Consider the following 27,768-nt stretch of genomic DNA (forward strand, 5'->3'; position numbering starts at 1 on the left):
CTGCTACGTCTGCAGCCCCGGGGCCACGAGAAGGGAGTCGATGCTCGTGGTGGGCCAACCAGGGAGGAAGTCACCGTCATCTCCCACCCCAGCCCTCTTCACCGAGAGCTGCGGGCTGCTGGCGGCCGACTACAGCAGCTCTGTCACGTTCCGAGAAAGTGAGGTGCGGGTGTGCGGTGGCCAGGTCAGCTCCTCCCCGCGCCGGCCGCGCGGCCCGGTCTCGCCCCGCCTTTAGGCTCCGCCCCCAGCCTCAAGTCTTCGAGCTGCACAGCCTTGGGAAGCTCCGAGTCTCCCGACCCCTGGTCCCGCCTTCAAGTCCCGCCCCCGCCACGAGCCTCTGACAACGCGTCCTCTGCCCCGCCTTAGGCTCCTCCCCCGCCGCGAGCCTCCCGCGCTGCAGGGTCTCCGGTCCCGCCCTCAGGCTCCACCCTCGGCCGCAGACAGGTGGGGAACACGCTCGGTCCTTGGCTCCGCCCCCGCGCCGCCGGCTGCTAGCCGTCCAACTGCTAGACTCTCGCGGCGAGACTTCCGGTGCCCGGCTCTCTCAAAATGGCGCCTGCGGCGGGCGTCCTTCCAGTCTCGTTTCCCTCGTTCAAAATTCAGGTGTGGAAGCATCTCGTCCCGCCGCCTAACCCCCAATCTCTTGTGACCTGCTAATTCATATGTTAGTTTGACTGGTCATTTTATAGCACAGAGTTTAAAAATAAGACCTAGGTCTGAATCCTGCCTTTCCCCTTTCCCAAGGCAGTGTGACCTTGACCTTCCTAAATCAGAGATCGAAATCTAAAGTTTTGGCACTGTTTAGTTTAGATACGATAAGCGCCCAGTCCCTGACTGTTCGTGTTTTTGTCGTGGGGGAAAACTACATGGATATCCCTGGTGTACTGAGAGGAAATTCCTTATTTGCTGGAAAACTTCCTGAGCTTGAAATGAATGGGTCCCCAATATGGAGCTCCATTTGAAACCTGGAGAAAGCTTGTATTTGTACTAGTCTTTCAGAATCAAGATTATTTCAAATTTAAGATATTTATAACATAATTACACTTAATATCTCCACAGGCATCTATCTTTTGTAAAGCCTCTACTTAGCATTTTTAACTTTTTCTGTCTGGCAACGTCAGTGTCTTCCTACCTATCTTGGTAGTTTTAGTGCAAAGGTACAAATTTGTATGGCTCACCTTGAAAAGTCACAGTAAGCTAAGGATTGGTTAAAAGTTCAGAAAACTAAGCAGGAGAAAAATTAGTGGAAACTGAAACTATAGAAAAGTGATGCATTCTACTCCTGTTCTCGCTTCACCTTTGTTCCCCATCTTCACTCTTAATGGCCTTATTTCTTCCCTTTGAACATGACTACTTAAAAAAAAAATCTTCTGAATATATTATCTCAAGGCTAAAAGGATTTCTTTTCAGCAAGTATGAAGAGTCATTCAACTAAATAAATATTTATTGTGTTTTAACTTTTAGGAGACTACATGAAGATATACCTGGAAAGGTAAGTTAAGGTCACCTCTAGGAGGTTCCTTAGGTTAGTCTTAGAGTTTGGGCCTTATCCTCTGGCCACAGTAAAACCATTAAATATGTTTTGACAGGAATGTGTCATAATGATCACATTGCTTTTGAATATGTAATCTGGAAGCTTTCCCAGGATTAGTTGAAAGACTAGAGGCAAGAAAAGCAGAAGACTTTGGGAAGAACGTAGACACTAGGAAATAAAGACATAGGTACTCTGGAGCGATGGCAATGAAAAGAATGGAAATGGCCTGAGACACATCACAAAGGGAGAAGTGATGGGACTGGATTACTGAAAAGGCCGAAGAAGAGTAAGGAGATAATGAACCTAAGTACTTACTCCATTACAGTAAGGAAAAGGAATTGAGCCAGGCAGCCTCTAAAGCCTTCCTAGTTCTAAAGTTCCTTTACTTTCTATGTTCCATTATCTGAAGATGAAAGGAAAAAATACTTCAAATGAGAGAAGCAGTTACACGAAGAAAATAATGGATTTTATTTTAGGTCTAAAATCTAAAACCTTGATAAATTATCTAGTTCAGTCTCCTCTCTTGAAGGAGTTGTCATCATCCTTTCCATCTGAGGTCCTGGAGGTTCAGCAGTTGGTCTAAAAATTACCCAGCTTGTTGGTGCAAGAGATTGGGAATGTAAGCACTTAGCGCTTACTGTCCTGTGAACTGCTTGCTGCTGAAGGTATCAACACATGTAAATAGAGATTGCTGGTAGACACCTAAAGAGAAAACAGAAGCTCAAGAGAGAAAAAGAACAGAGCTAAACATGTACTTTGGAGATACCTGTATGGAGTGGATGAGCTTTCTGAGAAGAGCAGCTTATGCAGGGAAATTCTAGGAACAAAATGTATACAGAGATGAAAGACTTCATTAAAAGATCATTCTTAGATAATTACTGGTGAATGCCAGAAGAAAACCATTCAATTTAAGTTTCATATCTGCTAATCAAGTCTGTGAGATGCTGACCTACATATACCGTTGACTGAAAAAAGGGAAGAGAAGCTAAAAGTTATTCAAACTAATGGAGGAAAACTATAAATTAATCTTAATTCTCACAAATAAACAGGACCTGTTCCTTCATATACACTGATATGATAGGAAAAGATAGGATTCAGTAGGAAGAGAGGGAAAAGATAGGACCTGAGGTCCCTGGGTAGAGAAAACATATTTTGGAACAATGCTGGGAGTGTCTGACCACAGCAAGCCCCTCAGGGGTAAGGTTCCTCTTAAGAATATAACAGACATCACCTGGTCCCACCTCAGGTTTCCTTCAGGAATTTGACAAAAAGACCTGACTAAAAATAAGTAGACCATAAAATATATGACCCACAAGGAAAGGCGTGGTCATAGACCACCCCTCATACAATGGAAATGAGCCAATCAGGAATGGACAACCCAGCACGAGAGCTATCAAGCCAATAAGGGTAGAACTTGAGGGGGAACAAAGGGGAACGTAAGAGAAGGTGGGGTGACCAGTACCTTATAAAACAAGGACCCTTGCCTACAGTCACAGGCATTCACTTTCAAATGTCCCCTCTGTAAAGAGAGCTTTCTTACTATCCTTACTTTCTAATCTTATACTTAAATAAACTTTTGCCTGCTGCTCATGTTGTGTCCACCTCTTCATTCTTTGCAGCAGCAAGACAACAAACCCCAGGTATTGATGTAAAAAAATCCTGCAACACTGATACTCTCATTTCCCCCAACTCCAGCTGATCAAGATTGACAGAATAAACCAAGTGGTTTGTATAATGACAAGGGTCATGTAGGATATATGTTGAGGCAGTGTTATATCATGTAGATTCCTGGAAAATTTTACATTTTCCATAATGAAGTAGCTCTAATTTTTTTTCTGATTATGAATGTAGAAAGTGAAAATCACAACACATACAGATAATTTCTGTACATTTTCATGTATATTTTATTATGCATGTATCTCTCTTCTATGCATATATAGATTAGTTAAGAAAATCGGGTCATAGGATTTTTTTATACACATGGTTTTAAGTAACTCTTTAAATTTAATAATATATAATTAACATTTTTATCCATACATATAGATCTATATGATTTTTTTTACCTATCAAGTATTCTTTATTAAAATTTTGAGTATGATCTTCCTTGAAAAAGTGGCACTCTAGACCATCTGTAGAGTCTAATCAAGGATGAGCAAAAAGGAAAACCTATGTCTAATATGATTAAAAAAATATATTTAGTTTCTTTAAAACACTATTGCCTTTCCATTTCTCTTAGGGTTACATGTGATTCCAGAGAAATTAACTGCACTTTGCCTTCAGAGTTAGTGTGACTAACCTGGGCTATCCTATCAGTGCATTCCATCCCTTTGGACTTGGTGATTGAGTCAGGGTGGGCATTGGCCCTAAGGTAGTTTGATGAATGACTCTTAGGACTTTTGCTGAGAATACTGTCTCTTGCTTGCTGGACAGGAGGAAGATGCTGGTGGCCATCTTGGGACCATGAGAGGAGCTATGCTTAGAATGATGCAGACCTCAAGGAAGGCACAGCAGAGAAAAGGAAACAAACAGGTCCTTGATGACATACTGAGTTATAGAATCAAGCTTTACCTGAAGCCATGATTGGCCTAAAGACCATGGACTTCTCATTCATGTGGGCCAATTTTCTTTATTGTTTAAGCCACTTTGAATTGGGTTTTTGTTACTTACAATCAAATGTGTAGAAAAAAATTCTAGAAGAAAATGTCAACAGTAAATATCTCTAAGTGGTGAAAATAGCCATGGTTTTTTTTTCCTGTGTAGAATAGTTCCCAAAATTTCTACCAAAAAAATGTGCATTAATTTTATCAAGAAAAAGCATGAAATAAGTCATAAAGTGTTTATTTTGGCTATGTGGAAATGTGAACAATACCTAACAGTAAATATTTTTCTAAAACAATTTTAAAAGCCACTACTGTATATTAAACTAGGTAGGTATACAAAATCCACCCATAAAATAAAATAATTTAAGAACATTGATACCATGCAATATATGAATTTATATCAGGCTAAGGCATAATCTTTATAAGGTTAATCTTTGTATCCTTAGGTGTTCCATAAGTGGTTTTTGAATGATTGTCTAAACCAAATTGCCTACTAGGTATCAAGATATTAAAATGTACTTTTATTCAGTGGGAACTATTTGATATAAGCAACTGTGGTATAGCTTTTTTTATAATAGCTATATTTCTTATTTTTCCCAGCTTTTCATTTGTCCCAGATTTATAGCCTTATTTAAATATTGTCCCAAATTGTGGGAGTTTTTTTACTTTAAATGCCATAATTAAATAATTTAATTTCTAGACTACCAAGATTAAACCCTGAAAATTACCTCTTAACTGCACATATAAAAAATACACACACACACACACACACACGTATATATGTATCTGTGTTTGTGGTTTTGCAAATACATAATAACTACCCCCTTTTCAATCTGCTGTTAAAATGTTCTTACAGAGATACCAGGTTGGTGAGCACGTGGAGGTGCTAGGAGAGTGGTGTTCCCAGAGAGGGCATGGAGCTTGGCGCCCCTTCCCACATACCTTGTCCTATGCCTGGTAAGTGTAAAAAATATATATGTATATTTTTACAAAACCCGTGAGGGAAGTGGAATGTAAACTTATCACCTTGTTATTCATCTTATTGACCTTGGTAAGGCTCAGATGTGGTTAAGCAGGCAGAGGCTCTTATCTGGGCAAGCATTGAAGAAGTTAAACAGAAAGGAGCACCTGGGTGGCTCAGTCGGATAAGCATCTGACTTCAGCTTAGGTCATGATCTCATGGTTCACGAGTTCAAGCCCCTTGTCGGGCTCTGTGCTGGGCTCTGTACTTACAGCTTGGGGCCTGGAGCCTATTTCTGATTCTGTGTCTCCCTCTGTTTCTGCCCGCCCCCCTGACTTGTGCTGTCTCTCTCCTCAAAAATAAATAAACATTAAAAAAATGTTAAAAAAAAAAAAGTTAAGCAGAAAAACGATGAAACCAGAATTACTAGATTATGAAACTGAAAGCTAAACAACTTAGGTAAGATAGGGTACAGAAATCATACAATAAAAGCATGATGGCTTTGGGGGCCCATCCAATAAGAAGGACTTAGCTCTTGATACTTGTGGTTTTGTTTTGATGACTTTTTTCTACGGGAGAGGGGGGAGGGATCAGAAACATGAAAATGAAAAAAAAAATTACCCTGTTTTTACTACTAGTTTGCTCACTTAAAAATGTTCTCATAGACAAAATTTGTTTTATAAGCTATTATTAAAGAAAGATTCATAAATGTGTAGAGAATTTTGTAATCTAAGTAATCTCTAAAATGAAAACCTGTAAATCTAACTAACTTAGTACAATATAAAGAGGAAGTAGAGAAAACTTCAGATTTAACTTTGATTTTGGAGTAAGAAGGTCTTTGATGCTAGGTAATAAATGGGTAGAACTTTTGAGTAGTAGCAAGGTCAAAAGAAATCTAACACATCCTCAGCACAATTAAGCCAGACTTCAGAAACATTCTTCCAGTAGAGTATTTATTTGAGGAGTTCTTGTCCTCTTCCTTCTGTGGATGGACAGGTGCTCTATCTGTGTCGATTTCCATAGTATTGTCAGTGCCTGGAACAGGGCATGGCACATAGCAGACCCTTGATAAATATCTGTTGACCTCCTAACTTCTGAAATGCCAGCTGAACAAGTTTGTAAAGTTTCTGTTTTTAGAGAATCACTTTGAAGGGAAACACCTGCTCTTATTCTGCTTCTTTCATCTGTCAACCAGCATAACAGACAGCGACCAAGTATCAGAACTCAAGTCTCCATGATCATTTTTGTGACTGACATTGGCTGAAACACAATAAATCATGGGAGTATCATCTTTGCTTGTGACATAGACTAAATATGATAGTGCCCCAGTAGTGAATTCCACAAATATTTAAATGTCCCCAGAATTCCAAAACTTACTTAGACACCTAGTCAGAAAGAAGCCTGGGCACTAGCTTTGTAGATGGTTGTTCTTGGAGGATAAAGTTGCTAAGCGTAAGCTTCTCAGTGCAGCATGAATTGCAATCTAGGCTTTTATAGCAAATAGCTTGATTAAGTATATTCTCAAGTGTGGCTTATTAGTTTTAATGGTGGCCTAACTCAGACACCCTTACATGGGCTTATTATGCTTGAATATTTTGGTTTGGTTTTGTTTTTGTTTTAAATTAAAAAAATTTTTTTTTAAAATGTTTATTTAGTTTTGAGAGAGAGAGATAGAGTGTGAGTAGGGGAGGGTCAGAGAGAGAGGGAGTACCAGAATCCAAAGACAGGCTCCAGGCTCTGAGCTCTCTGTCAGCACAGAGCCCAACATGGGGCTCAAATCCACAAACTGTGAGATCATGACCTGAGCTGAAGTTGGCCGCTTAACCGACTGAGCCACCAAGGCACCCCTATGCTTGAATATTTTGGAGACAAGATGTTTATAGTAATGTTGAAATTTGATAAAATTCCCACAAGATTCTTAGAAATTTCATTTCATATGTTGCCTCAGTAGCTGGTCAAGGACTTTTTTTTTCTTTAATATAGTGGTCTTCATCAAACCAAGAATTGATATTAAGAGTTTAAGCCCAACATTTACCATAGTGAATAGAATTGTTTATTTTATTTATTTATTTTTGTGATATGCCACTTGAATTTTTTTTTCAAAGTTTTATTTAAATTCTAGTTAGTTAACATATAGTGTAATATTGGTTTCAGGAGTACAATTTAGTGATTCATTACTTACATAGAACACCCAGTGCTCATCATAACAAGTACCCTCCTTAATACCTATCATTCATTTAACCCATCTCCCCAACCACTTCCCCTCCAACAACCCTCAGTTCATTCTCTGTAACTGAAGAATCTGTTATTGTTTGCTTCCCTTTCTCTTTATTTTCCCTTCCCCTGTGTTCATCTGTTTTGTTTCTTAAATTCCACATGAGAGTGAAATCATATGGTCGTTTTCTTTCTCTGGCTGACTTATGTCACTTGGCATAATACACTCTAGCTCCATCCACATAGTTGCAACTGGCAAGATTTCATTCTTTTTGATGGCCAGGTAATATTCCATTGTGTATATATACCTATATATATCTATATATATCTATATATCTCACATCTTCTTTATCCATGGAATTGTTTTAGAGGCAAAGGAAGATTATCCCTAAGGGCAATTGAAACAGCTTTTAGAAATCTTCAAACTACAAGCAGTGGTCCCAGTGAAGAAGCATCTTTCAATATCTCTTTCAACCACTGTAATTTTGCTCATCCAACCATGTGTGTCAAAAATTACAGTGTGAAAGAAATGGCCAGTTTTATTGTTTGTCCTAAATTCCTGTGCTAACTTCGGAAGGTGGTAAGCATGAAGGGAAAGTGACCTTGTCACAGGGACTTTAGCTTCTGTTGAGAGATTGGAGAAGAAAAAGCCTTCATGGGAGTAGCTAGCCATTTCAAAAAATTATAGTGCATTAATGGAAGTAATTACAAAGTAATGCGAAGAAGAGAAATTTGTCTCCTTCCCTGCCTCCTAGAAAGGGAAATAAAGGAACTTTTGTATCAGTCCCACTGAGATTAAGCAACCAACAGGGAAGCTGTTGGCAAGGAGACAGCTGGTGCAGAGATTACGCTATTAGTAATATTCCACAGAAAGATAAAGGGAGGAGGGATAGGGTTTGGACACTTCCTCCCATCTGACAAGAGCTTTCTATTGTTTCCTTTTTTAGGCCTCAATCTTGATGTGCTTTCAAGCACTCTGTCATTCTTTCTCTTTCTCAGCATTTTCTCATCGGTTCAGTCTTCTCATTTCATTATGCTAAGCCAGAGAGTTGGTGCTAACAGGCTACCTGCTTGCTGTATACATTATTTGTTAATATGATTTGCATGTAAGTATGGGTTATTGATCAAGGACATGGGAGAGTCAAGTGATCAAATAGATGGAAGAACATAAGGGTGGGGATCGCTCATAAGGTTTGAGGTACAGAGTGTAAAAAAGCAGAATGTTTAATCATAGTCAGGAGTCCAAAAGTCTATAAGAATAGGTCTCAACCAGGGCTTCACACCAGAATCACTTAGGGAGTATACATTTTAAAAATACATATGCCAGGGTCCCAGCCAGACTTACTAACTCAATGTCAGTGGGATCAGGTTCAAGATGTGAATTTTATTTTCTAGATTCTATAGATGATTCTAATGCAAACTACTATATAAGAGCTACTCTTTTAGGGCATAAACTAAAAGTTACACATCTGTTTCAAGGGCAGGCAAGAATACTTGTCTTAGAGGAGAGCAGAAAAATTTTCTAGAGTCTCAGTGCTCTGTGGGGAGAAATATGTTCTCATGATATGAAAAAGGACACATTGAATCCTACAACTTCCTTCAGAAATCCATTCCACAGAGGGGGCGCCTGGGTGGCTTAGTCGGTTAAGCGTCTGACTTTCGCTTAGGTCATGATCTCGCAGTTTGTGGGTTCGAGCCCCGCGTCGGGCTTTGTGCTGACTGCCAGCTCAGAGCCTGGAGCCTGTTTCCGAGTCTGTGTCTCCCTCTCTCTCTGACCCTCCCCTGCTCACGCTGTCTCTCTCTCTCCTAGAAATAAATAAATAAATAAAAATATTTAAAAAAAAAAAAAAAGAAATCCATTCCAATGGCTGTTTTCCTATCAAAATATTGTTCCTCATGTGAAACCCATTTGTTTGTCCTTCATAGAGAAAAGCAAAACAAAATGAAACTGATCACTGTCTTTGTGTCTTGTGTATATATACCTTTTCTTTCTCTATAGTGCCATTATCAAATCCCAGTCGGAAAGCTGTGGGTGAAACTAGATGAAATAATTTTATGACACACTCAATAACTAAGACAGTACATTTACTGTATTGTAGATTAGGTAACAACCCTAGTGCGGTCACTTCATTGTCTCTTAAAACTTCAGTTTTTGAGAAATAATCATAATTCTTCTTATCTTTCTTCAGAGATGTTATTTTCTAAAATATGACTCTTTACAAATCTCTTCCTTTACAGCTTACACATTTGGTATATTATTTTAAAAATCCTCCCCTTGAGGGAGCCAAACCACAAGAGACTCTTTTTTTTTCTTACTTTATTGTCAAGTTGGTTTCCATATAATACCCAGTGCTCATCCCACCAAGTGGCCTCCCGCATGCCCATCACCCCCTTCCCCTCTCCCTCACCCCCATCAGCCCTCAGTTTGTTCTCAGCATTCAAGAGTCTCTCATGGTTTGCCTCCCTCCCTCTCCCCAACTATTTTTACCCTTCTACTCCCTNCATAAACATCCATTAAATTCCTCCTAATCCACCTATATGTGCAAACATATGGTATCTATCCTTCTCTGCCTGACTTATTTCGTTCAGCGTTAACACCCTCAAGTTCCATCCATGTTGCTACAAATGGCCAGATTTCATTCTTTCTCATTGCCATGTAGTATTCCATTGTATAAATATACCATGTCTTCTTAATCCATTCATCAGTTGATGGAAACTTAGGTTCTTTCTAGTTTTGGCTATTGTTGAGAGTGCTGCTGTGAACATTGGGGTACATGTGCCTCTGTGCATCAGCACTCCTGTATCCCTTGGGTAAATTCCTAGCAGTGCTATTGCTGGGTCATAGGAGAGTTCTACTGTTAATTTTTTGAGGAACCTCCATACTGTTTTCCAGAGGGGTTGCACCAGTTTAACATTCCCACCAACAGTGTAGGAGGGTACCCATTTCTCCACATCCTTGCCAGCATCTAGAGTCTCCTGATTTGTTTATTTTAGCCACTCTGACTGGCATGAGGTGGTATCTCAGTGTGGTTTTGATTTGTATTTCCCTGATGAGGAGAGATGCTGAGCATTGTTTCATGTGTCTGTTGGCCATCTGGATGTCCTCTTTGGAGAAGTGTCTGTTCATGTCTTCTGCCCATTTTTTCACTGGATTATTTGTTTTTTGGGTGTGGAGTTTGGTGAGTTCCTTGTAGATTTTGGATACTAGCCCTTTATCTGATATGTCATTTGTAACTATTTTTTCCTATTCCGTCAGTTGCCTATTAGTTTTATTGATTGTTTCCTTTGCTGTGCAGAAGCTTTTTATCTTGATGAGGTCCCAGTTCATTTTTGCTCTTGATTCCCTTGCTTTTGGGGATGTGTCAAGTAAGAAATTGCTGTGATTGAGGTCAAGGAGATTTTTTCCTGCTTTCTCTTGTAGGGTCTTGATGGTTTCCTGTCTCATATTCAGGTCCTTTATCCATTTTAAGTTTATTTTTGCATATGGTGTGAGAAAGTGATTTAGTTTCATTCTTCTACATGTTGCTGTCCAGTTCTCCCAGCACCATCTGTTAAAGAGGCTGTCTTTTTTCCATTGGATACTCTTTCCCGCTTTGTCAAAGATTAGTTGGCTGTACCTTTGTGGGTCCAATTCTGGGTTCTCTATTCTGTTCCATTGGTCTATGTGTCTGTTTTTTTTTGCCAATATCCTACTGTGTCGATGATGACAGCTTTGTAGTAGAGGCTAAAGTCTGGGATGGTGATGCCTCCTGTTTTGGTTTTCTTCTTCAATATTATTTTGGCTATTCAGGGTCTTTTGTGGTTCCATACACATTTTAGGATAGTTTGTTCTAGTTTTGAGAAGACTGCTGGTGTAATTTTGATTGGGATTGCATCGAATGTGTAGATTGCTTGGGTAGTAATGACATTTTAACTATATTTATTCTCCCGACCCATGAGCATGGAATGTATTTCCATTTCTTTGTGTCTTCTTCAATTTCCTTCATTAAGTTTTCTATAATTTTCATCATACATATCTCCTACATCTTTGGTTAGGTTTATTCCTAGGTATTTTATTTTTTTTGTGCAATTGTGAATGGGATCAGTTTCTTGATTTCTCTTTTGTTGCTTCATTGTTGGTGTATAAGAATGCAACGGATTTCTGTATGTTGATTTTGTACACTGCAACTTTGCTGACTTCTTGGATCAGCTCTAGTAGGCTTCTGGTGGAGTCTGTCGGGTTTTCTATGTAGAGTATCATGTCATCTGCAAAAAGTGAAAGTTTGACTTCTTTACCAATTCTGATCCTTTTATTTCCTTTTGTTGTCTAATTGCTGATGCTAAGTTTTCCAGCACTATGTTAAACAACAGTGGTGGGAGTGGACATCCCTGTCGTGTTCCTGATCTCAAGGGGAAAGTTCTCAGTTTTTCCCCATTGAGGATGATGTTAGCTGAGGGCTTCTCATAGATGGCTTTTATGATGTTCATGTAAGTTCCTTCTATCCCGACTTTCTCGAGGGTCTTTATTAAGAAGGGATGCTGTATCTTGTCAAATGTTTTTTATGCATCTATCGACAGGATCATATGGTTTTGTTTTTTTTTTTTTTAATTTATTTCTAGGAGAGAGAGAGAGAGAGACTGCGTGAGCAGGAGAGGGTCAGAGAGAGAGGGAGACACAGACTCTGAAATAGGCTCCAGGCTCTGAGCTGGCTATCAGCACAGAGCCCGACACGGGGCTCGAACCCACGAACCGCGAGATCATGACCTAAGCGAAAGTCGGACGCTTAACTGACTAAGCCACCCAGGCGCCCCAGGATCATATGGTTTTTATCTTTTCTTTTGTTAATGTGATGTATCACATTGATTTGTGAATATTGAACCAGCCCTGTAACCCAGGAATAAATCCCACTTGATCTTGGTGGATAATTCTTTCTATGTACTGTTGGATTCGATTTGTATCTTGTTGAGGATTTTTGCATCCTGTTTAAAAAAATTTTTTTTTTAAAGTTTTATTTATTCTAGGAGAGAGAGAGAGACAGCGTGAGCAGGAGAGGGTCAGAGAGAGAAGGAGTCACAGACTCCGAAACAGGCTCCAGGCTCTGAGCTGGCAGTCAGCACAGAGCCCAACGCGGGGCTCGAACCCACGAACTGCGAGATCATGACCTAAGTGAAAGTCGGACGCTTAACCGACTAAGCCACCCAGATGCCCTGAGGATTTTTGCATCCTTTTTCAGCCAGGATATTGGCCTCTAGTTCTCTTTTTTTGCTGACTCTCTGGCTTGGGAATCAAGTGATGCTCGCTTCGTAAAAATGAGCCTGGAAGTTTTCCTTCGATTTCTGTTTTCTGGAATAGCTTGAGAAGAATGGGTATTAATTCTGTTTTAAATGTCTGGTAGGATTCCCTAGGGAAGCTATCTGATTCAGGGCTCCATAAGAGACTCTTAAATGCAGAGAACAAACTGAGGGTTGATGGAGGGAGGCAGAGGGGAGAGGGGAAAGTGGGTGATGGGCACTGAAGAGGGCACTTGTTGGGATGAGCACTGTGTGTTGTATGTAAGTGATGAATCATGGGCATCTACCCCCAAAACCAAGAGCATGCTGTATACACTGTATGTTAGCCAACGTGACAATAAATTATATTAAACAAACAAACAAACAAACAAATAATCCTCCCCTTAGGGTGCCTGGGTGGCTCAGTTGGCTAAGAGGCCAACTTTGGTTCAGGTTATGATCTCGCGGTTTGTGAGTTCAAGCCCCACGTTGGGCTCTGTGCTGACAGCTAGGAGCCTGAAGCCTGCTTCGGGTTCTGTGTCTCCCTCTCTCTCTGCACCTCCCCTGCTTGTGTGCTGTCTCTCTCTTTCAAAAATAAATAAACATTAAAAAAATTTTTAGGACCACCTGGGTGGCTCAGTCGGTTGAGCATCTGACTTTGGCTCAGGTTATGATCTTATGGTTTGTGGGTTTGAGACCTGCATAGGGCTCTGTGTTGACAGCTCAGAGCCTGGAGCCTGCTTTGGATTCTGTGTATCCCTCTCTCTCTGCTCCTCCCCCACACATGCTCTCTCTTGCTCTTGCTCTTGCTCCCAAAAATAAATAAACATTGAAAAAATTAATAAACCCTAGTATCTTAAAATTATTCAAAAATCCTCCCCTGCATCAGGGCATAATGATATTCACCTACATTTTCTTCTGAAAATTGAAAGTCCTTTAAAATTGTTACTCTCTGTGCAATTTTTCAAATTCTTATATATTTTATTAAAGCCTCGTCTAGATTCAAAGTGTAGAAATTTCTGCACAATACAAAGAGTACTTCTGTAGCTCCTGCTATAGATCAGAAAACCCTCATGGAGAATAAAATGAGATAGGAATGTACAAAGAGATGAAAGTCTATAGATAGCAGAGCACTATCAGCTAATGGAAATATAAATTACCTTAGAGTCAATGTATATTTCCCCTAGCAATACCAAAGAAGTGAGGCCTTAAGCCTTGAAAAGAGTGAGCAATGCAAGATGTGTGAACTAACGGCTGCTAATCATGCTGTAAATATGCATATCTTATGTTTTTTGGCTGTCTAGCAAAGATATACTTATCTGTTTGTCAAATGTCTAGCAGAGATATACTTATCATCTGTTTGTCAAATGTCTGGCAGGCCGTAGGATACCCTTAAGCAAAAGTCATTTTACAGCTCCATGTAGGTTCTGTTAAAAACCCAAGCATATAAAAGAAAGTAATCTTTTGATTAAATTCCTAGAAGGTGTTCCACATCTGAACCCTGCTCTGGCCTCCCATGCCCACCTACTTCCTCAGGTCCTTGGCTCAACTTTACAACTGGTTGTTGGAATTTGGGCTCCAACTCCTGCAGTCCTTTATGAACATCTATTATCTACTGTCTTTTGCCTGCCTCCAGGATTGCATCAGACACCCAGTTCTGCCCACCTGTGATTGATTTGGCTCACTTGTACACTCTGCCCTGTCTAATCAAAATCATAGGGCCTCCATATAGGATCCTTAATGTTATTTCAAGCTGGTGAGAATAAGATTCCAACCATAAATTTCCAACTGTTACCTGTTGGAGACTATTACTTGCACTTGCAAATCCAGACCTTTTGGATACTTTTCGTATGGTCAGATTGTCTAATTGACTATCATTCCTGCAAAGAAGGCATTTCTATTGATATAAAATACAGTTGAACCTTAAACTACATGGATTTGAACTATGTCAGTCCACTGATATGCATTTTTTTTATATAAATACAATGCATAATACTGTAAATGCATTTTATCTTTTCTTTTCTTTTCCTTTCTTTTTTATAGAGAGAGACAGAACATGCAAGCTGGGGAGAAGGGCAGAGGGAGAGAGAGAGGGACTCGTAAGCAGGCTCCATTCTCAGCATGGAGCCCAATACAGGGCTGCATCACACAACCATGGGATCATGACCTGAGCTGAAATCAAGAGTCAGTCACTCAACCAACTGAGCCACCCAGGTGCCCCTAAAACTACCTATTTAGAGAGATTGTTTCTGTTTGCATTACTAGTCATTTTTTGTGCCCATAGGGGCCAACCAATTACAGATGTTTCTTCTATAGTCACATTGTTCTTTTGACCACAGTTTGGGAAGGTTCTTCACTCTTAAGGACTTGTATGATTAGATTGGGTCCACCTGGGTAATCCAGAATACTCTCCCCATTTCAAGGTCCTTGACTTAATCACACATTTGCTTTGTGTACTTTTTTCCAAGTCCCTTTGGTCATGTAAAGTAGTGTGTTCACAGGTCCTGGGAATAGAACTTGGACATTTTAGGAGGGTCATTGTTCAGTCTACCATATATTTTTTTCATAGGAACACTAACAAACCAGATTATTCACAAACTGAACAAACACCACTCTAAACTTCCCAAGATTATAAACCCCTGTTTTTGATCCCTAGCATTTAGCTCAGTGCCCTGTATATAATCAATTCTCAACAGGGTTTTGTTTATAAGAAACATATGTAGGTAGGTGGGTAGGTACGTAGATAAGTAGATAGAAAGATAAATAGATAGAGATATGCATGTATACATACACACAGAAAGCAAACATAAAACAATCTATTTTTAATTTTTTTTTTAATGTTTACTTACTTTTGAGAAAGAGCAAGCAGGGTAGGGGCAGAGAGATTGGAGGACACAAAATCTGAAGCAGGCTTCAGGCTCCGAGCTGTCAGCATAGAGGCTGATGCAGGGCTTGAATTCAAACTGTGATATCACGACTTGCGCTGAAGTCAGACACTTAACCAGCTGAGCCACCCAGGTGTCCCTAAAACAATCTTTTTTTTTTTTTTTTTTTTTTTAAAAGAGAGATTGTTTCTGTTTGCATTACTAGTCATTTTTTGTGCCCATAGGGGCCAACCAGTTACCAGGCATCACTGGGATAGGCCCATCATCTCAGTCTATGGGGCTGATCTAGAACTGGGTTGGACCAGGAACCTGATTTCATGGAGCCATCCTGGAAACTGGGGGCAGAGGGGCCAGCCCAGCACTAGGGTGAGCCTGGAGTCTGGGGCTTCAGGAGTCATCCTGTCACTTATGGCCTTGAGGGGCCAGCCGGGAAGTTAGTTCTACAGGTCCAGACCAGTGCTAGTACAGACCATGAGCCTGGGTCTTTGGAGCAAGCCTTGAGGCAGGGGCCTTGAGGGCTGGCCTGGTGATGGGATGAGCTAGGAGCCTGAGTCTGTGGCAGCCAGTCTAGAGTCTAGATCCACAGGGGCCAGCATGGTGCTGGGGGTGGTAAGAGGCCTGGCATCACAGGGTCTGGCCTGGTGTTGAGGTGGTCTGAAAGCCTGGGTCTGTGGTGGTCACCCTTGTGCTGGGCCCAGCCAGGAGCTTAAGTTTATGGGTGCTCATTTGGAGCTTGGATTTGTGCAAACTATTGGGGAGCCAGGAGCCACAGGAGCTACCCAGGGGCATGGGGAGCGGTTGGTGCTGGGATGTGCCAAGAATCTGGGTTCTTAGGATCTTGCCAGGAGCCTAGGGACATAGAAGCCTTCTGGGGCCACTGGAACTGGGCAGCACTCATATGAGCCATGGGTCTGGGTTTGTAGCATCCCCTGGGGAACCTGGGGCCAAGGGAGTCCCCTGGGGCCATTGGGGGCTAACAGCACTGGAGTGATGTGGGGACTTGGGTTTGTGAGAGTCTGTAAAGAGGCACCTGATGCTGTAGGAGTTGGGTGGGTGCTGGGGCAAGGTGGCTCTGGCTGGGGTCCACAGTGAAATTATATAGTCACTTCACTTGCCTTCTCTCATGGGGAGGGTCTCTCTCTCATCCTCTGCTGCCCTGGCTTAGAGGAGGGGTAATGGGAACAATGTGAATCTATTTCCTATCATCCTCAGTGAGTCTTTCCCTACTTCTCTGTTTCACCCAGATTCCGTAATCTATCACCTGGAATCCTTGGCTCTTGTGAAGGTATTTTCATACATGCATAGTTGTTTACATTGATGCATCTGGAAGGAAATGAGTGCTAGAAATTCCTATGCTGCCATTTTGGTGCTACCACTCCCCTCCTGGGTCAGACAATCTCTGTCTTTTAATTAGCACATTTGGACTGTTGACATTCAAAGTGGTTATTGATATAGTTGGATTAAGAGCTATCACATTTGTTACTATTTTCTATTTGTTACCTCTTTTCTGCTTTTTGTGGTTTTAATTGACCATTTTATATAATTCTATTTTCAATCCTTTTTTTTTTTAGCATATCAGCTATATTTCTATTTTGCCTTTTTTAAAGTGTTTGCTCCAGAATTTGCAATATACATTTACAACTAATCTAAATCCACTTTCAAGTAACACTATGCTTCTTCATGAGTAGTACAAATACCTTATTATAAAATAATTCTGATTTCCTCCTGTTGCCATACTTCTATGTAAGTATACGTATATACATATATAAACATATATCGTCAAATCCAGTGTTGTTATTATTTTGAACCAACTGTTATCTTTTAGATCAATAAGAAGAAAAATAAAAATTCTTATTTTGCCTACATTTATTTCTTCTCCAGTGCTCTTCCTTCCTTTATTTAAATACAAGTGTCTGACATATATCATTTTCCTTCTCTCTATAGAACCTCTTTTAAACTTTCTTGCAAGGCAGGTCTGCTGGCACTGAAGTCCCTTAATACTTATTTGTTTGAGAAAGTATTTCTTTTTCCTTTTTGAAGGATAACTTTGTAGACCACAGAATTTTAGGTTGGTGGGTTTTTCTGTCAACACTTTTTAAAAAAATTTTATTTATTTATTAAGGGGAGAGAGAGAGAATCCCGATCTCATGAACTGTGAGATCACTACCTGAGATGAAATCAAGAGTCTGACACCTAACTGACTGAGCCACCCAGGTGCCCCTCTGTCAACACTTTAAACATTTCACTCCACTTTCTTCATACTTGCATGGTTTCTGAGGAGAAGTCAGATGCCATTCTTATCTTTACTCCTCTGTAGGTAATGGATTTTTATCCTTTGGCTTCTTTCAAGATCTTCTGTAGTTTGAAACTGATATGACTAAGTGTAGTTTTGAGAAGGGGGATTATCCTGTTTGGTATTCTCTGAACGTCTTGGATCTGCAAATTGGTATCTAACATTAATTTGGGGGAAATTCATTATGGTTTCAAACATTTCTTCTGTTTGTTTCTTCTGCCATTCCCATTGTGTGTATGTTACACCTTTTGAACCCAGTTCTTGGATATTTTGTTCTTTCTTTATTCAGTCTTTTTTCTCTTTGGTTTTCAGTTTTGGAAGTTTCTACTGAAATATCTTTAAACTCAGAGATTCTCTTTTCAGCTGTGTCCAGTCTACTAATAAGTCCAACAAAGGCATTATTCATTTTTGTTACAGTGTTTTGTTTTTTTTTATCTTTAGCATTTCTTTTTGGTTCTTTCGTAGAATTTCCATATCTCTGTTTATATTGCCCATCTGTTCTTGCATGCTGTCTTCCTGCCAGAAACCTTAATATATTAATGATAGTTGTTTTAAATTCCTCATCTGATAGTTCCAACATCTCTCTTGTATCTGAGCCTGGTTCTGAGGCTTGCTCTGTCTCTTCCACTTATGTTTTTTGCTTTTTCATATATCTTGTAATTTTTTCTTGGAAGCTGGCATGACGTACAGAGTAAAAGGAACTGCTATAAATAAGCCTTTAGTAATATGATGGTAAAGTGGAGGGGAAGGGAAGTGTTTTATAATCCTATGATCTGGTCTCAGTCTTTTAGTGTGCCTGTGCCTTTGGACTGTGAAACTCAAAGGTGCTTCTCAGTCCTCCCCGCTCTATACCCTTAAGTGAGACAGGATGGCTGGAGGGACCTGGAGGTGGGTCTTTCCCTTCCCCCAGCCCAGTTAGTTAGGCTCTGATAAAACCCCAGCAGGTTAAGCTGTGATTAAATAGTATCTTCTGAAGGCAGACCTTGTTAAGAATAGAATGCTCTGGTATATTTTTAAATGGTTTCTTTTCCTCTTCCCCTGCCAAAAACATGGTGGGGAAGGAGAAGTGTGGCTTTTTCTCTGATATTCACTGTGAGAACGTGATAGAGATCTAGGAATTAAAACTCCACAAAAGTGTGGAGTCCCCAGTGATTGAGTCCCCCTGGGGTTTTTAACTCTCAGAGTTATCTGCACTGAATGATTACTATTCAGGTTTCCCTACCCTGGCACTGGTTGGCACAAAGTTTGTTGCCCAAGTAAGTGTGGTTCTCTTTATTTGCCTGTTGATCTCTTCAAATTTGGGGGCAACATTTTGCCCTGTGACCTCACTTCTCTTTTGGATCTAAGGAGAGTTGTTGTTTTTTCAGTTTGTTCAGCTTTTTATTTGTTGTTAACTTGGAATGACAACTTTCAAGCTTCTTACAGCTGGACCGGAAACCAGAAGTGTTTTATTTACCTTTTCATCACTGAAATATGAAAGACTCTGTGATTCTGGGTGAATCATTGCTAAGTTTCTTCTAGCTGGTCTCATCTGTTTTCCTGGTTCTCTCTACTACTTCACTGGGGCTCACAGAAGTTACATGTCAATGGACTACATGTTCTATTGACCGAATGTGCCCTAGTATATATGAAAACTATGAAAATATGAACAAGTGGAGTGGCTTGATCAGTCTTACCCTTTCTAATGACAGTTTCCCAATCTGTCATTTAGTCACCTTACTCCTCTTCCCTTTGGTTCTTAATCTGACCCCTCTTCCATTCCAAGATATAACCCAAAAGTTCTCATTAGTTTATTTTATTTTTACAGATTTTTTTTTGGTCTTTCCACCATACTTATAGTTTTGCACACTCTTTTACAGACCCTGATTATACCTTTTGTGGTGAGCACTTTACAGGTTTTAAATACTTGTTGCTTTACATCTTTTGTTTTTAGGATAATATCATCTGTTGGACTGTGGTTAGGCTGAGGATTCAAATAAATGTCTCTTTAATCTTTCAGTTCCTTATGTTTCACATGTCTTTTCTTGTGAGTGGGCTCAAACTCCTGACTTTCTGTATTTATTTTTTTCCCCTTAGCCTTTATGGTATGTGGGAATTCTGATCAAATCAACATAGATTAGCATCACATATTTTTTTTCTACATAAGGAAGCATTTATTTGAGGTTTGACTTAAAATCATACAAATAAACACAAATCCATATCAAGTTATAACACAGCAAAAGACAAAAACAAAGAAAGCTAATTGGTGGCTATATACAGTTGGATACAGTGTGTCTTGTACACTAGAAAGTCTTACAAAATAGTCGTCTTAGATCAACAAAAGATCAATCTTCAATGTCATCCTGCAAGATAGGTTACTTTAGCGATCTCTACAGGACAACATTTTCTGGTGTATCCCTTGTGTTCTGCCTATAACGTGAGATGGATGTGATCTGGGTGACACACAGCCTGCAGTGAAGTTCCTACTGTTTTCTCCAACGTCCTCCTATGGCTGATAATTGTTTTAGTGATTGCCACCCCCTCGAAACATCTTGCCATCTAGGTGCTCTGTTGGCCACTGTAGTTTACATATCCCTGTCCATATCCATAGTTCCCATAGTTATACCCAATATTATCATAACCACCATAGCCATTATAGTTTTGAGACCACCATAGGCACTATTGAAATTTCCATATCCTTGATCATAATAGTTATTAAATCTTGGCTCCTGTATTGGTCCCAACCTCATCCATGACCCCCAGTACCCCCTCATCCCAGCTGCAATACCTCTTCCTCCTTTTTGTTGTTGCTGTTACTGCCTGTATACCTCTTTGGGTTGCGCAAGTTTGATTTTACACTTCCCAGAACCAATTTATTGTAATCTGTTACGATCTGCTTTCTAACAGTTTCTTCACTGGCTCTTAAGCTGTATATGTGATAAAACAAAATCCTCTTCTTTCATTTGTTTTTGTGTCCATGGGAAGTTCAATGTTTTCAGTCTCTCCAAAGGCTCCAAAATATTTTTTAATTTGTTCTTCAGGTGGTGCCTGGGTGGCTCAGTTGGTTAGGTGTCCGACTTTGCCTCAGGTCATGATCTTGCTGTTTGTCAGTTTGAATCCCTTGTTGGCTGTGTGCTGAGAGCTCAGACCCTGGAGCCTGCTTCGGATTCTGTGTTTCCCTCTCTCTCTCTGCCCCTCTTGTGCTTGTGCTCTGACTCTCTGTCTCTCTCTCAAAAATAAAATAAAACATTAAAATATTTTTAATTTGTTCTTCAGAAGTATCAGGGCCCAATCCACCCCCCAAAAAATCTTTTTTTGGGGGAGTTTCTTCCCTTTTAAAGCTTTGGCCCTTTCACGGTCTGTCAATTTGCCTTCCAGTTTGTGTTCTTTCCATTTCAGTACCCACCATCCTGACTTTTGCTCACATTGATCTTGGATCCCTCTGCGAATTCCTCTGTGTTGCTGTACTTGTTCATGTCTGCCATGGTGGTGGAGTAAGTGGGAGGGCGGGATGGGGGAGGGAAGGTGCTGGAGTGCAGTCCAGGCCCTGCAGCAGCTGCAGCAGAACGTTGTAAGAGCTGGATTTCAAATGGTGGCTGAAGAGCTGGCCTCACATATTAATTCTCTTTTTTCAAGGACATTCTTACTGCCACCTTGTACCTAACCACTTCATGCCTCATCTTCCATCTAGTCTAACTCCTTTCAGTATCTCCCCACTCCATATTATTTTTCTGTGACAATGGAATACTTTTTAAAAAACTCAAGTAACAGAAAACTCAAGACAGACTTAAGCAATGAAAGTGATTTATTGATTATTAAGACTAAAAAGACCAAAGTAGGATAGGCTACAGGATTGGTTTGATTTAGGAGTCCAACCATGTCATCTAAGACCTGGCTTCTTTACCTTTCTTTCTTCTGCCTTCAGTCTTATCAGCATGATTCCAAACCTGGCTTTTCTCAAAAAACAAACTAACTCAAAAAACAAACTAACTAACTAACCAAATCCAGAAATCCAAGTTTTATGTCTATATACCACCCTGCCCAGAAAAGAAGAGTGTATTCTTACTGGCTCTTCCAGAGTCAGAAGGTTGCTTTCCTAGAAGCTCCATTACTACAAAGGATACAGTGCGTGTTATTGGAGAAATTTAGTTTAGGTGTCCTTCCTGAACCTCCCTCTATGCCGGACAAATGGCATGCACTTTGTGGCTTAGGTATAGGTTACCTCAACTGACCCTTGTAGAATGAGGAATAGGATAACCTGATGAATTTAGATTAATCTGAGACTACTCCTAAAGCTAGGAGTTCAACTGACTTCTACCCAAACATGTGAGAGAAGTTGACATCTGACTGAAAGTCTGGAAACTATGAGGAAGGAGGATAGGGAAAATGGATTGCTAAGTGACAAAGAAATGATCCTTCCCCTTGCACATAGTTACTTCAAAAATTCACAAAACATCATTTTTATTCTATTGCTCTGCTGCTGTAATCAAGGACTGATTCTGGCCTGCCACCTGTTTTTATAAATAATGTTTATTGAAACACAGCCACAGTCATTTAAAAAGTATTATCTATGGGTGCTTTCATACCACAGTGGAAGAGTTGAGTGAAGGGTTTTGTTGTTGTTGTTGTTGTTGTTGTTGTTGTCTGGTTTTTTGAGAGAGAGAGAAGGAGAGAGAGAAAGGGTATGCTTGTGAGTGGGTGGGGGGGGGAAGAGAAGAAAGGAGAGGGGGGAGAGGAGGAGGGGGGAGGGGCTTCAAACTCACAAACAGAGAGATCATGACCTGAGCCAAGTAGACACTTAACCAACTAAGCCAGGCAGGCACCCCTGAAGAGTTGAGTCATTGAAACAGAGACCATATGACCTTCAGAACCTAAAATATTATTTGGCCCTTTCAGAAAAAGTTTGCTGACCCCTGGCCTAGAAGATTAAATCTAAACTCATCCTAGATTTCAAAGCCCTCTATCATCTATTCTCGCATTACTGATCTCATCTAATTAGCATTATTTGCTGTATGCAAACTCTAATCCAACCAGATTAGTTTATTTTTTTCTGCATCTATTGATAGGATCATATGGTTTTTATCTTTTCTTTTGTTAATGTGATGTATCATATTGATTGATTTGCAAATATTGAAGCAGCCCTGTAACCGAGGAATGAATCCCACTTTATCATGGTGGATAATTCTTTTTATGTACTATTTACCCAAACCAAACAGTGCACATTCAGTCTTTACTTTTTAAATTTGTTCATGCTTTATCCAACCTGGAATGCTCTCCTTCAAACTTAACATATCTTTGGAGGCCCATCCCAAGTTTATGAAGTTTTCCTTGTTACCTCTACCCACACTGGAGCCTTCGTTCCTGCATTTATTATTTCCATCACCCTGTGATGCATTTTGAGTCTATATATGTTTTATAAATATATGCTTATGTCTTATCTGTCCAATTAAATGCAAAACTCCTGGATATTTGAATCTTGGTAGTATCATATTTTTTGTATCCCTTACAGAATTCCAAGAAACGCTGGGCCAAGAAGGCACTTAAGTAATACTTACTGTTCTTGTCAAAGTCTACCTCATATCCAGAATTAGTCCACTTCTTTGCACCCCCACCCTAATCTGAGCTTCTACCTGCTTTCATCCAGCCTAATGCTACTGTCTCTCAAGTGTCCAGTGTTCCTTCTGGCTCCCTACAATCTTCTCCACACACAGGGAACAGGCTGATTTTAAATGTTTAAGTCAAGTGCTTTATTCTCCTACTTAAACTCCTCCAGCTGCATGACATATCTCAGAATAGAACTTGTGATCTGTCCCTGCCTAAATCTATGCTTCCCCTTCCCCCATCTCCTCTCATTTGTCAATGGTCACTCAGCTCCCCTTTCTCTCAGTTCCTCTGCCTGGAATATTTGTCCTCCATGTCATGAATGTCTGGCTGCTCGTAATGTACGCTTTCAGTTCTCTTCTCTTTGCCTGATCACCCTGTCTAAACAGCCTCCTGCCTCCTACATGTCACTCTAGATCACATCATCCAGTTTCACCTTCTTCGTAGCCCTGATCTCAACAGACTATGTCTTGCTTGTTTAACTGTTTCCCCCTTTAAATGTGAGCTCCATGAGTTTACTTCATTTGTTCGCTGCTGTATTTCCAGCCCCTAGAGCAATGCCCAGTGCAGAAGAGGTATTTGGTAGCTCTTTGTGGAATAAACCAAACCATTCATAGATTTCTTTCCTTTGGAAATAGCAAAAGAGAACTTTTATTCACTCCCATAAAAATGCATTTACTACCCACCTTCTTCCATAATGTTACCGCTTAGGGTTTTGTACAAAGAAACTGTTCTGAGAGGGTATTTTCATTTTTTAAGGCTGCCATAACAAATTACCACAAGCTGAATGGCTTAAAACAACAGAAATCTCTTATTTCACCATTTGGGAGGCCAGAAGTCCAAAATTAAATTGTTGGCAGGGTTGATTCCTTTTGGAGGCTCTGAGGGAAACACCGTCCATGCCTCTCTCCTAGGTTCTAGTGTTTGTTGGCAACCCTTGACATTATGTGACTTATAGACAGCATTCCAGACTCTACTTCCATCTTCACATCACCTTCTTCTCTACCTTCTTCTCTATAAAGAAGGTGTGTTTTCATCTGCCTCTGATATGGACACTGTCACTGGACTAAAGGCCCACCCTAATCCATTAAGAGCTGATCTAGATTTTCAACTAATGACATCTACAATGATCCTGTTTCAAAATAAGGTCACATTCTGAGGTTCTGCATGGACATGAATTTTGGGGGGAGGCACTATTCATCAGGGGCTTTTATTTTTTATTAAAAAATGTTTATTTATTTATTTTGAGAGAGAGACCAAATGCATGCACAGAAGAGGGGCAGAGAGACAAGCAGAGAGAGAATCCCAGGCAGGCTCCACGCTGCTAGCACAGAGTCTGCTTTGGGGCTCAAACTCATGCACCATGAGATCATGACCTGAGCTGAAATCAAAGTCGATGCTTAACTAACCCCTCATCAGGAGTTTTTAATATAATACAGAAACTAATAGTCTACTCTTGCTGTAGTATAGTGCACCTAGGTTGTTTTTTGGTAACCAGCAATCACCTCCCTTAGGAGAACACCTCTGTTTCCTAGTGGGGAATTCCCTCACTCCCTCTGTTGGTAATCTTGGTAGGGATGTAAATTAGTATTCCTCATCTCGCTGCAACTAAGGAGTCACATGTGACTGATCCAAGGGAAGACAGCTAGACTCCTGGGATGTTTTATTTTTTTGAATTTATATTTCTTTATATTTTGGCAACCTTTCAAGATACACTTTTACTCCATAGTAAATTTCCCTTGGTTTTAGCTCTAGAAATCTGTGAATTCACAGAACACATGAAGCAATCTGGACTCATGGAATTTTTCATCTTGAGAAGAGATACACAGGATGGGAAATAGAGTGAGGGCATACACTGGAGCTCAGCACCTCAGAAAGATCCAGAAGTTGTTCTTGTTCCCTAGACTCCAGGAGCTGTCCTCATTCCTGTCTTATAGCCAGGTCTGGCCCTCTAGTCTCCCATCTATCTTGTGAGCTCCTGGCTATCGTTCTGTTTAAGTCCCTATTTGCCTGAGTTAGTCAGACAGAATCCATTCCTATCAATTGTTAAGCTGAAACTTAACATTGTGAATCTCACAGTTGTTAAGCTGAGATCCAAGATGTTTTCAGCACTGCTGCAATTTTGCATATTTAGCTCTGAGCTCTGACATGTGGAGTTTACAACTACATGAGATACTACCTTCGAAATGTCAATTTCATCCCAAACCTACAAATTAGTGCAATTAAAAGCATATTAGCATTTTTATTAATTTATTTATAACTCATCATGTTCCAAAAGGACTTCATTATGTTAAATTATCCTACAAAGGGATAGCAAGAAAAAATACCGTAAAATAAGAAGTGGAAATTAGACAAAGGAGAATAAGCATAGAATAGTGAGGTGAAGCCATGAATGAACCTGATCCATAATGGTTACCCTGAAGGTCCAGACAATAGGTAGAGGAAAGATGCAATAATACGACAGCGTCTACAGGCTACAGTTGCCATGTATTTGGCAACAATATTTTCTACTTGAAATAATACCTTCTCAACCTGCATTTTGTTAAAAGAGCTTTCAGTCTCTCTATAGTAAAGTGGGGTCATGAGATAATTAAGCAACTTGCCAAATAGGAACTGCCTATCCAAATGCCAGAAAAGAGAATACACTTGCTTAAAGTCATTATGTTATCACTATAAAGGTGTAAAAATATGCTAAGACACCTGCTTTCAATTTTTTTTGGTTAATATTACTCAAAAATTTTTAGCTGTTGTGTGTTTTTAAAAATTAATAATTCATTTTGCCTTACACACTAGTTGGACCTTGGAAAGCTTTATTTGATTAAAAAAAAAGAAAAGCTTTATTTTTACATGTTTGGGTTTTTTTTATAAGTAAGGTCTAGACCCAACATGGGGCTTAAACTCACAACCCCAAGATCAAGAGTTACATGTTCCACCAACTGAGCCAGCCAGACACCATTGAAATGTTTTAAGTAGAAGAGAGGAACTGACTGTTTAAAAGAACACATACAGTCAACTTTTGCAAATCAAACACTAGTTTTTCATTATTATTTTAGTGATGTGGGATTTTCACATGTTAGAGAAATGCTGGTTCCTCTCTTATGGTTTTTTATAAGGAAGTGAACCTCAGATTTTAAATGCAAACACTGCATAAAGATATTACTCATACATAGTAACATAGTAAACACAATCATAAGATACTGATCTTCATTATTGTAATGAAGATTTTCCTGTTTTAATATGTATTGCATTCCCCACCACCCCAACCAAACCTTTTCCAAAAAGAATCTGAGGTAATTATTGAATACATCACAAGTGCCACCTAGTGCTTTCTTTGAAAATAACATTTTTTTTAATCTTCAGAAACCAGAACAAAACAAGATGTAGAAGGCCTCAACTCTCAGGACAGAGCTTGTTTAAATAACTCTGCTTTTTTAAAAAGTCTGTTTTCAGTCAAAAAAGGCTTTGAAAGAATTTTGAAATTAGTTTCTTTGACAGTAGTCAGACCTCTCAATACTATTTAGTTTTAACTTTGCATAGGTATAGACGGAATTAAGTTAAAAATGCTAAAGAAGTGGAAAATGAAGGCATTTCACTAAAGAAGTAGCAGCAATATTTTCAAAAATTATTTTTTTCCCAACTCCCAGTTAGGAACTGACGTCTCACCAAAGCTCTGATTCCACTGTCATTATTTTATACACCAAGTCACTCTTGCTTCCAATTTTCCTATACTTAAGGCATTGAAACATCATCGTCATCGTCGTCATCATCATCATTATCTTACCACCACCACCAGCACCCACAGTCATGATCACAGGCACTAGCTGAGAGACTAGTTGTTGTAGGATCCAGTGCTAGTGTCAGGGAAACACATACAAGCTTTAATCAAGGAGCTTGATATTAACCTGGAGGGAGGAAAAGAAATAGAAAGAAGAGGGGGAGGAAAAGTATGTGTAATAATTAAACAGCAATTCTAGATGAAAAGCTATCACTGTTTTTCCAGTTCACAGACCATCCCCACTGTTTTGCCCACTCCCCATATCTTTTGAAATGCCTTTCTGATAGGTTCTCTCTTCCCTCTCTATTGTCTGCTTATTCCTCCACCTCATTCCTGGAAAATTGCAACAGACTTATGCTTCGGTTTCCTGCCTCTCCTACTGTCAGGCTAATATTACTAAAATGCTGCCTTTAATTTTTCATTCTTTTCCTCAAGAACCAGCTATGGTTGTCTGTGCTCTTCAAACCATGGGCATAAATCTTTGCGCCTAGCTTCCCTCTCCTACCTACTCCCCCAACCGCCAGCCTAGCTTTGAAGGCCTTCTGTAATTTACACAGACTTTATCTGTTGGATATACACTCCAACTCTAAATTTTCACCTCAAAGGGCAGAGTTCTGTTTACTTTAGAACCAAAGGGCAAGCTGTACTTTCATTTCCCTTTTTAAATTGTGTGGCT

General features: G+C 39.9%; 2 protein-coding genes and 1 pseudogene across 3 annotated transcripts in view; 1 reads left to right on the forward strand and 2 right to left on the reverse strand.

Moving 5' to 3' along the window:
* GPR155 (G protein-coupled receptor 155) overlaps window positions 1–253 on the reverse strand; it is a 47,276-nt gene extending 47,023 nt beyond the window's left edge. For both annotated transcript variants that reach the window (XM_039239225.1, XM_039239223.1), the window contains exon 1: window positions 1–253. The gene's annotated coding sequence lies outside the window, so the exon portion shown is untranslated.
* Window positions 41–27,768, forward strand: LOC120236427. Its single transcript, XM_039239219.1, has 7 exons — window positions 41–184; window positions 317–603; window positions 1,465–1,492; window positions 3,154–3,174; window positions 3,965–4,063; window positions 4,991–5,091; window positions 26,678–27,768. Coding segments are annotated over exons 1-7 (681 nt in total). The 3' UTR covers window positions 26,679–27,768.
* On the reverse strand, window positions 20,223–21,201 carry LOC120236412 (annotated as a pseudogene).

Source organism: Hyaena hyaena, unplaced genomic scaffold (genome assembly GCF_003009895.1).
Source record: "Hyaena hyaena isolate Hyena2069 unplaced genomic scaffold, ASM300989v1 scaffold_154, whole genome shotgun sequence".
Taxonomy (NCBI): Eukaryota; Metazoa; Chordata; class Mammalia; order Carnivora; family Hyaenidae; genus Hyaena; species Hyaena hyaena.

What these genes read in the sequence shown, in the direction of transcription:
- LOC120236427 (XM_039239219.1), top strand. Translation starts at nt 41, where the DNA reads ATGCTCGTGGTGGGCCAACCAGGGAGGAAGTCACCGTCATCTCCCACC. An exon ending in TTCCCTCGTTCAAAATTCAG is followed by an intron (nt 604 to 1,464) that starts GTGTGGAAGCAT and finishes TTTAACTTTTAG; the next exon opens with GAGACTACATGAAGATATAC. An exon ending in ATGAAGATATACCTGGAAAG is followed by an intron (nt 1,493 to 3,153) that starts GTAAGTTAAGGT and finishes CATTCTTTGCAG; the next exon opens with CAGCAAGACAACAAACCCCA.